Below are 11,083 nucleotides of genomic sequence, written 5' to 3'. Positions count from 1 at the left end.
CAAAGTAATGCCACTCAAATGAATAAAAAGAAAAAAAAGTTACCACCAGAATTTAACTGCCCCAAAAGTGAGATGTGTAGCATCAATATATGTTTATAATCAGGTGCAAAGTATATTCTGGTTGTCATCAGCGATGGGTTCTCTAGCAGTTCAGATTTAATTTAACTTCAGTGGCTTTTGAAGGGCTGAGTGGCTCAACTTAGCCCACACATTTGACTCACTTTGACCCAAAGGTGCCATTTTGGAGAAAACTAGTTAGCTCATTAATTCAGGCTAATATTTAGCTAAATTATTTGCACACATCATAAATACAAAGACAGCAGGCATTACATCTGATATGCTTTTTTTTTTTTTTTACATTTCTTTGACAAGCCAAATATGATATATAGCACTAAGATGCCAAAGGCAGTTTTTAAAGTAAATTGGTGTTGTGCACTCGTCTCAGGTGCATCACAGTCTGGCAGAAATGAGTTTCAAAATTAACAGTCACATATCAATAAAAGTGCCTCTCTGACTTCTTGGGCTGTAATCTGTCAACCATCCATCTCATGAACGATGTCACAAGGCTAAAGATACGTTCAGTTTTTGGCAAAATCATTTTTGTATATGCTTTATTTATCCAGATAAAAGTGTTTTTGATATTAAAATGCCATTTTCAAGAGGGCAGCAGAAATGTCATCACAGTTGTGAGTACAAGCTTGTGTCCACCTGCAGCTGGGCTTGTGACTCCTCCCAGTCTTGAATATAGGATTTTCAGCAAATTAGGTGAAAGTGAATGTGTCTGAAACACGATTCAGTTCCCCCCTTTTTTATATCAGTAATTTATTTCAAATATATGTTCTTTTGCCTCCGTTAATAACATGCTTCCCCATAGAAAAGAAAAGTTAACCAAAAGATAACTTCTTGCTGTCTGCCTACCACTTTTTCCCTATTGACTATAATTCTGATTGATAAAAGTTGTTTATTCAACTTTTGACAAAGTATTGTGCTGTTATCCTGGCACTAAGATGCTTTTATTCTTTCCTCCCTCTCTTTCTCTCTCACTTTGCCCTTGTTCACCCCTCCTCCCATCACTAAACTCACTCTCTCTGCCCTCTAGTTCCCAGTCTCTCGCGCTGCTTGTCCTTACCACTTCCATGCAGTGCGACCACATTACAGTCTGAGGTCTCCATGTGTTGTGGCCTTTAATTATGAAATATGTCAGATCACACAGAAAAAAACCCTCCTTTCACTCGGGGCTTACAATTAACAGCAGAGATCTTCTCTTTCATGGTGTATATTCCTGTGTGGAAGAAAATAAAAGGTTCCTGTGAAGCAACTAACAAAAGAGCTTGTGAAGTGAAATATACACATAGTGGCGTCATGCGTTTTTTAAAAACTAATTTACTGAAATATGTCTAACTGTTAAAATAACTGTTAAAACAGAATTTAAATTAAGAGTGAGCTTTGTTTGTGGAAACGTCAGTGGCTTGTGAATGAAATGGCCGGCTGCTTGCATGAGCATGCTGATGTGTGTATATGTGCAAGTTTAACATCACAGCACGCACACTCCTTACGTCTTCTCTCCTTTAGCTCCAGTCAGTATTTCTCTCACATTCCCCTTCTGTTTTATTTGTCTGGCATTAACGTTTAGTGGGTCTCACTAAAATTTTTAACATACTTGGCTCATTTCATTTGTGCCAACTTTTATTACTCTGTATTACCAGGCACGCTGATAGGGCACTGCCATTTTGCCGTGCCAGCCCAGCAGCAGGCATTAAAAGATAACTGATATCCCATTCTGCCATCTGGGAAAGATGTTTGTATCAATCTTCACAGGACTAGCCCAGTCATTAAGGGTGATTAAATCAGCAAGACATTCTGCATAATCTACAGCTGTCACTAAACATTGGTAATGATGTGAGAAATCTAATTGAGGTGAATGAAGAATTGGCAAGTGATTGAGAGCCAGGAACAAAATGATCTACTGCGCATTTATAAAAGTAGAACTTCATCCAACTTTTTAATAGAAGCAAATAAGTCTTAAAGTGTTGTCTCTGAATATGCCCTCACGAGAAGCCGCCCTCTCCTTGCGGCTGCCGCAGCAGTCTGTCGACATCACCAGCATTTTGTCATATTTTATGACCGCCATCAATCCAGCAATTCACAAAAGTCTTGGTTTCATTTAAAGTGTCAGATTTCACCAGACATTTAAATAACAATCAAAATGTATATGGATGTATTTTACAATTCCAAACCAGTTTGTACTCAGAAAACAACTCATTTTCATTCTAAAGAAAGAAATTGTCTCTGTGTTCACTAAAATATGAAATATCAAAGCGTGTATTTGCAGTTCGTTGGTTTTTAACCAGTCGTGATCCACAATGCAACTTTAAATTGCCCAGGTCTGTGTAGGCCTGTAAAAAACTAAGTAAACCCATAGGAATTAATAATCCAAGTAGCAGCCAGGTGCTTCTAATTAAATTAACTGATCATCAGCAACCACCTGTGAAAATGACAGGGTTTGGAAGTTTGCTGGCACATTCCGCTGTGTGAACGCAATGCCATCACAGTAAGAGTCCCAGCAAACTCACCTCAAGGTCAGACCGTGCCATTCTCAGAGAAACTGCAGAAAAGCCAGCTCATACTAACTGTTAAAACACGGTGGAGGAGGGGTCATGTTTTGGACCCCCTGCTACAGGACCTGAGCGCTCTGCAGTCAGTGATTCAACCATCAACTTCTCTGTATACCAAAGTACTCTAGAGTCAAATATGAGGCCATCTGTCTGACAACAATTGCTTGGCTTAAATTGTCTCATGCAACAGGACAATGATCCGAAGCACAGCAGCAAACAGCTGCTGAAAAAAGCCAGGTCAAAGTCTAGACCTCAAACTGTTTAAATTGCTGTGCCTTTCACATACAACAGAACAACAACAGCGCTGTGCTAGGAAAACAGTTCTTTTCTATGGCTTGTGTTGAAGCAATAAAGGATTCCTGCTGCATCAAGCAAACTGCAGCACAAGCGTTTGGGCTTTGAAGACCTGCACATTTTGCAGTCAGGCAACACAAATTTTGGGCCGTTTGTTCAACATAGTAGTCAGTCACATCCAGATGAACAGAATGAAACTTTTAAAATAAAATTAAAATAATACTGTAAATTAATTAATTAAAAAACTGCAGTAATAAATGGTAATAAACCATTGTTACTCTGCAGTATAATCGAACCTCTTCTACACCTGCTCTTAAATGACAGATAACATAATGTGCTTTTTAAAAGTCAGAAAAGTGCTGTCAGGAGTGTCGTGTGTGGATGAGAGGACGGGAGGAAGGGACCCAAACGCTGGACTCACGGTGTCGGATAATGGTATTTATTGAAACGGCTGGCTGAAATGAAGTGACTGAACAGAACTGAACACACGGGAACGGCAGTGACAACATCAATGACACCACGGTGAACAGAAGGAAACTGAAGACTTAAATACTCTGACTGATGATGACGATTGGAGACCGGTGAGTACACAGCTGAACATAATCTGACTAATGACACATGCAGTGGAACTAGAACATAATGCACAGAGACAGAAGGTTGGCACAGTGAAACACAAGCATGTAGGAAACTGAACACGAACAAACTGAAATCGCTGGGTCAACGACCCAGGAACCCTGACAAGTGCTAACGTATACACAACATTTCCTCTAAGATTGCTTGAAATATAGATAATCTATAATACCATAACTGGTCAAAACAACTAAAATGCAAAAGATACATTTATAAATTGCACGTTTGTAATCCTCCCCTTGTCATGGGAACAGTAATTTGTTTAGCTTTCACCAGCATGCAGCTTCCAGTGATTTCAGTCTGCAGTTGCACGCCATCAATACAGAACATGAGGGATTTGTTTTTATGAGAGAAAAACTACCCAATGTGGATTGAGTTACAGGCCACGGTGACTATTTGAAATTAGGCATGATGGTGGATGTCTATTTCCTTCTTTTTTTTTTGATGACTCTCATTTTTGAATAATGGGCACCCAGCTAACTAATCAGAAACACTCGGGAGGGGGGGCTATGAACTGAAGACCACGCTGAGGGGAAGAGCGCTGATTTCTACACACCAGATTAAAAGTAGGATTAGCGTGTAAAAGTGGTTTCCCCTTTGAGCAGCCACAAATGAAGATAGTTCATACTGAGCACTCCACACATTTTCCACCCTTACCGCAGACTCCGTGGATTCAGGGAAGAAATGCTTGGGGATTTTCTCCCTTTTCGTTGTGGTTAGGCCTCACACTATCTTGTTAAATTTTGACTCCGCTTTTAATTGATGAGAAAGAAATTTGGGCTGGGGAGATTTTCAAATGCTCGTGGCAGTTCAGTGCAAATTAGGAAAACTTTTGAGGGACGCCGGATTAAGAACTTTTACAATAGGATTTTATAGCATTGTTTTTCTGGACACATTTCAGCACATGTTTCCATTTCTATTTTAGACTACAGAATACCAGCTCCAGTTTGCTTATTGAGCTTTGATTGGAAACCTTTACAGAGAAGCTTGCACTTAGTTGATGAGGTACAGCGTGTTGCCAAATGAATGGAAAGCTTTCACACTAAAAATAAAACTGTATTCAACTCTTCTGGAAACACTCTTTGGAGGAGCTTTTATTTTTATTTTGCTGCGTCCACATCTGTATGGAAGCAACGTGTTTCGCAGTTTAGCTGTTAAATCTGCTCCGGTTTGCCTTCCGCCAGCAGCTTCAAACAAAGTGTTAACAAACTGTGTGCAGTCAATCACTTTGAATGAAAGAGGTCTGCACCTGGGCGTCATGCATGGTTCTTTTTAATTTGTCAAAGACCCCATTCATTAGTCGGTGAGAATGAATTATGGCTCCGCAGTTTGGCCCGTGAAGATATAACACATCCGTTTTTAATTTCCTCCATTGTGTTAGTAATAACTAATGATTAATGCAACTGTCATGTGCACACGCACAGGAGAGTCCATCAAACACGGGATAAAGACACATATTCACCGAAAAACCTCAGTTGATGTATAAGTATGCACATAGAGTCCTGTCACACGGAGCTGCTTTTATGCCTTTCCAAAAATGACATCAAATCAATTTCTTGGCCGTATGAGAGCATGTCTCTTTGATGCAATATGTCATATGCATTCCCTCTGACTCAGTCCTTCCTATGGTTGGTATTTTTTTCCCTAAGAATAGCCACACCACAGCCCCATCTGGTGACTTGCAGTGCAGCACGCAAATCTAGGCCTAACGAATGGTCAATTGCTCAACACACAGACAGACACGAGCTGGTAATCAAGGGATAACGCTTTATTCTCTCAGAGAATGGACAGTCCAACGTCTTATTTAAAAATTTATAGTTGTTTTTCAGTTAGACTCAACGCTGCAGCATTCTTGCCTTACACTGTATATTCAAAAAAACAAAGGCTGGATGCTGATTTAAACTGATATTACACACTATTATAAAACAAACTGAAAACAGTTCAGTTTCCCTTCAGTGAATCATTAAAGAATAGGTACATGTTCAAGCCTGTATTCACATGCACATTGTTTTTCATCTGAACCTGCGATATTTGACGCAATTACCTCAAGCAAGATGATACCTCGGCACTAAGTCTCGCGATGAGCTGATGGCTATTAACAAATGTTGAAACAAGTCTGCCAGAATATGCCATAAATGTCATTTTACAATAGATTTAACAGGTCTCAGATTCAACCAGCCACATCCTGCCAAATTATTCTACCCTGTAGTCTTTTTGTGAACCTCTGTCTTCAGACACAATATGTGGTTGTTTATTCTTGCATTGTGATAATCTGTAGATGAGGAAGTGTTCATAAATGTTGCCACTTTCCGCGTTTAGATTTTTATACATAGCACATCGCTGGTCCCAAATTCTACAAAAGCCCTAAACTCATCAACATTGAGTCAGTCTGGGATTACATGAAGTTACAAAATGTGTTAAATCCACAGGCTGAGGACAGTTTGCTCTGTCTATGATGTTCACTGTTACCATTCAAGGGACTGTGCATAACATTTCTGTCAATCCATTTTTTTTTTTACCCATTTCGGGGTCATGTTTGGGCTGGAGCCTATCCCAGCTGTCATAGGGCGAGAGGCAGGGTACACCTGCACAGGTCACTAACCTATCACAGGGCTGTCACAGAGAGACAGCCATTCACAGTCACACCTATTGCCAATTTGAACCATCACTTGACCTAATGTGCACATCTTTGGACTCCCGGAGGAAGCTGGAGTATCTGGAAAAAACCCACACAGGCACAGGGAGAACATGCAAACTCCACACAGAAAATCCGAGCAGGCCAGTAGCCTCAGCCTGTAGTGCTAATCACCACACGACCACATAACAATTCTCAGATACTAAATGCACACCAGCAGCTCTCTGACAATGTACTCTGATCGACTCTGTTTATAAGACTCAGTTACCACCTGGGCTGACATCATGAGTGATGTCACCGTTATTGTTGCTGAACCGAAAGACTGTGGTCCTCAAGTAATCCCTGCTCAAAGCGTCAAAAAAACCTTCTCAGGCTCGTTGACACGGTGCTGGTTTATGTGCTGAATGTTAAACCAGAGCTGAGCTCCAGCTTTGAAGCCGTTGTTAAAAACCTGTGAGGCTTTAATACCTGCAGTCACACGGGTACAATGAATAGTATGATTCATACCTCATAAAAGACGACACCTGTGAGCACATAGCATACTAACCCTGTGATGAGGAAAAAAATGGGCCATGGAAACATTTCCCAGCTCCTGAATCTAATTGAATCTGTCATAACTGTTCTAATGACAGACATACATAACCCCAGAGTTCCCTGCAGGCCAGGGCTTGGCACTAAGAGTGTTGCAGACAACATGCCCTACAGGTGTAGGAAGATGATGTATATAGACTCAGGTTACGGCAGATTGGCCTGGGACAGGCTGATGGAGGCTCTGATTGATCCTGAAAACAGAGAAGCCTGTGGGAGAATTGTCTCTGAACCTGGAAGAGAAGTTTAAAAGTCTAAGAACTATCAGGGTACGGTGAAGGTTGACATCCTAGAAGTCAAAATTACACTGGATGTGCAGAAACACCACAGCTGATAATCTGGGTTAATGGAGGCCCTCTTTTATGTGTCTCAGATTGTTTCAAGCAAATCAAAGAAAGTATCAAATGCAGTATTTAGGTGTGACGCAATTAAACATTCGGAAGGAAATACATCTCGGCTGGTTCAATGAGCAGCAAAATACACCCGGTTTAACAAACGCTTTGTTAGTTATACCTGTTAGGCTGCTTGTTAATGCAAATATCTAATCAATTACATGAGATGAGATGAGATAGCCTTTATTTGGCAGTTGCAGGTCTTTTGCCCACAACCGAGATGACAGACCTTGCCGACCGTACATACAATACAAACATCACATTGGGGAGACAGGTCAGGCCAGGTAGCGAGGAAAAAACATTGAAATGTGTAACACAAAAGGATAATACAGGAATGCACAGGTATCAACACACCATAACACAATAAACACAGACAAGCAACATGGGAAAGTGTTCCAGTGTGTACATCTCATCTGGGACCGCTGCAATCTTTCGACTGCGCCTCCAGCTGACCCGATGTCCACATCATGGGGGAGGTAACCGTTGGAGGTGGCGTTGGATAGGGAGGGTGATGCGTCAGTGAGTGCTTATCAGTATCAGTATATGTATGTGTGTGCGTGTCCATAGTTGAGCTGAGACAGTGTCCTTCGCCCCGCCAGGCTAAGTAAACAATCTTCCAGCCAACCCAGGTGGCCTTGTAGGGAATGGGAAGGAACAGTTGTTCGGCTCCAGCCTTGAGCCCACAGCTGGCGCCGAAGGGGTAGCCGCATTATGATGGTAATTTTTCTTTTGCAAACAACTCATGAGAATTTCAAGCTGTTTTTAACACTCCGATACTGGTCTCTCAATCTCCCGTTAATAGCTGCGAGTTTCTCCGTGACGTTATTAGCCGTCGATTCTGTGGTCTTGTCACTCTTTTTTGCTCACATAGCAGATTCTGAGACCTCACAACCGCATCCAACTGATCCGAGATGTTGCTTCCGCCCAGAGATGTTGTTCTGAGTTGATGGTGACAGCACCTTGGTGCGTTTAGGGTTGTTGACATGGACAAGAAAGCTGCTGAAGTTCAAACTGAGCATGAAAATGGAGAAGAAAAGTGACTTTTAGTGACTTTGACTGCGACGTGGTTGCCAAAGTATTTCAAAAACTGCTGATCTACTGGGATTTTCCCCCATAACCATCTCTACGGTTTACAGAGAAAGACCCGAAAAAGAGAAAATATCCAGTGAGCGTCAGTGCTCTGGGTAAAAACTTGTTACTTTGTTAATGCCAGAGGTCAGAGAAGAATGAAGGCAACAGCAAATCAAATAACCACTTGTTACAACAAAGGTATGCAAAAGAGCGTCTCTGAACACCCAAAGCGGATTCATCCTGTCTTGTACTAACAGTTCAGGTTGTGACATGACAGTGAGTTCAAATGCTCAAATGGCCTCCACAGTCAGCTGATCTCAGTCCAATAGAGCCTCTTTAGGATGTGCTGAGAAAGGAGATCCTCATCATAGATGTGCAGCCAACAAATCTGCAGCAGCTGTGTGATGCTAACATGTCAATATGGGCCAAAATCTCTGAGGATGTTTCCTGCACCTTGTTGAGTCTGTGCCGTGAAGAATTAAAGCACTTCTAAAGGCAAAAGCAGGTAGCTACAGTATGTACTGAACTGGCTGGTAAGTGTAGCCATGTTCCTAAATTAAGAACAGCTGGGTAGTGAAACCTGTATTTCAAACTCCCGCAGTGACAAATCTGATGTTACTTTCAGCTGCTCCCTTATTCACAGGGGGCGCCACAGTGGGTAGCTCCACATGTTTGATTTGGCAGATGTACTTTTTTTTTTTTAAACTCCGGATGCTTTTCCTGATGCAACCCCAAAGGGATTTGTCTCTTCTCCTGGGATTGTAGAAGGACTTTTCACTCATTGGGTAAATGTGTAAACTGCTACACTATGGAACTGATCCCGTGCTAATCAAACAGGTTTTTTCAAACTGAATTCTTCTGAGGACAACAAACATTTTCAACCCATAAGCTTCTCTAAATTGTAATAATTCCTTAGATATATTAAAACTTTAATACTTAAATGAACCATACGTTTTGTTTTGTTTTTTGTAAAACTCATGGTCTTTCATGCAATTTACATCTACACTATAATGTAAGGAATGCTTTCTTAACGTTACCTGTACCTTACTGTTATTATTGTAATTTTAGATTTTACTATATAACCCACTGGGAACAAAAGCAATGCCACTAATTATTGTGGGGGGGAAAAAATCTACTTTTATATCAACATTTTGAAGTAATTGTTTTTAAGTATTTTGAGTGTGTTTCAAACATCTGGTGTACAAGATTACGAAGAGACACTTTTTCAACATTAACATAAAAACATATATGTGATTATACATAGATCACATCTGCGCTGAGAATACTATTTGAACTTTAATGCATTTATAAAAAGATGAATACTGATATGAACTGTCATTACCAATGACAAGTATTTTTTTTTAATGGAGGACTTGTTTTTATTATGAAATAGCTTTCTTATTTACTGTTTTATTTACTGTTTTCTGAAAAATATGAAGTTTCTCAAAAAGGAGAATACAAGATGCTGTTTTCAAGTTTCTGCAATCCTTTTATTTTTTACAGCAAATGATTAAAAAAGAATAATAAATTACAAAAATATAATGATCTAATGCTCATTTTAGTTTTGTTTTTTTACATCATTACACCTTTCATTTTAATACTATAAATTACTTCATAGTCTGGTGAAAGACATAGTGACACTGTGTGATGAATATGTTTTTTATATCATGGCTAAAATACAGTAAAATAGATTATAGTTGTCCTGATTTTGCTCAAACGGTGTCACGAAACTGTGTGTTGTACTTCGGCTCTTCTAAAATGCTGGGCAAGGCAGCAAGAATTGATCAGAAATACAGTCTCGGTGGCACAGCACTGCCATCTGCTGATGCGCAAAGATTTTAAAAAAGATTGAAGCACCTTCTCTTCACGAGTCTTTATTATCTCATCTGCCTCAGTTAAGTCTCTTTTCCCGCTAATGGTCTTGTCTGTCTACTGTAAAGCTCATCGTAACAATGTCCTCGATCCCAGCCTGCAGCTCATCGTGCTCCTGCACGGCGGAGACTCCTTTAGGGGTCCCGGTCAGGATGAGATCCCCTTCCTCCAAGGTGATGAAGTCGCTGATGTAGCTGATGAGATATGGGACGGAGAAGATCATCTGAGAGGTGCAGCCGCTCTGTCGAAGCTGATTATTTACTTTCAGCCACAGGCTGACCTTCGCCGGGTCAGGGATGCGCTCTTTGGGGATGAACTCGCTGACAGGACAGGAGGTGTTGAAAGCCTTGGCCATGGTCCAGGGCAGACCTTTGGACTTGCACTCGTCCTGGATGTCTCGGGCTGTCATGTCCAAGCACAGAGCATAACCCGCAACATGCTCCATAGCGGCGGACTGCGGGATGGCCGTGCCCCCTTTCCCGATCACCACCCCCAGCTCCACTTCATGGTGCAGATTAGTGGTGTAAAGGGGCACCAAGATAGGCGAGCCCTCTCTCACATATGCAGTAGGAGGCTTCAGGAACAAGACAGGCTCCTTAGGAATCGCGTTTTTCAGCTCTTTGGCGTGATCCGCATAGTTTCTCCCAACGCAAATGATCTTCCTCCCCCATTCCCAGAACCGGGAAATATTCCGTGCTGTCATCGTGGAGAACCGTGAGCTGTTTCGGCTGCCTTGATGCAGTCAGCACGAGTGTAACTAAACTTTGACCGACACCGTTTTGACCGCTCCGGAACATCAACCTACGGCAAGCCTGAAGGGACATGCGCAGAGCACAAACGTCGAATCAATGCTATCTTATTTGAGATAATTACTGGGACTAAAATGTAAAACAAAACCACTTACTAACTTTATTAAACTACTCTTGTGCAGAATTACGTAAACAAGTTAGACAGTCACGTGTAACTTGTTTACGTAAATAAATACG

At 41.2% G+C, this 11,083-nt stretch overlaps 1 protein-coding gene across 1 annotated transcript; it reads right to left on the bottom strand.

Moving 5' to 3' along the window:
• Positions 1 to 7,321: 7,321 nt before the first annotated feature.
• On the bottom strand, positions 7,322 to 11,044 carry fahd1 (fumarylacetoacetate hydrolase domain containing 1). The gene has a single exon (XM_082530176.1). It carries the CDS (start codon positions 10,798 to 10,800, stop codon positions 10,138 to 10,140), a length of 663 nt encoding a protein of 220 aa, XP_082386302.1. The 5' UTR covers positions 10,801 to 11,044; the 3' UTR covers positions 7,322 to 10,137.
• Between the last annotated feature and the right edge of the window lie 39 nt (positions 11,045 to 11,083).

Source organism: Aulonocara stuartgranti (genome assembly GCF_965226115.1).
Source record: "Aulonocara stuartgranti genome assembly, chromosome: 4".
In the NCBI taxonomy this organism is placed as follows: domain Eukaryota; kingdom Metazoa; phylum Chordata; class Actinopteri; order Cichliformes; family Cichlidae; genus Aulonocara; species Aulonocara stuartgranti.
This window is presented reverse-complemented; position numbering and strand designations above follow the sequence as displayed.

What these genes read in the sequence shown, in the direction of transcription:
- fahd1 (XM_082530176.1), bottom strand. Translation starts at nt 10,800, where the DNA reads ATGACAGCACGGAATATTTCCCGGTTCTGGGAATGGGGGAGGAAGATC.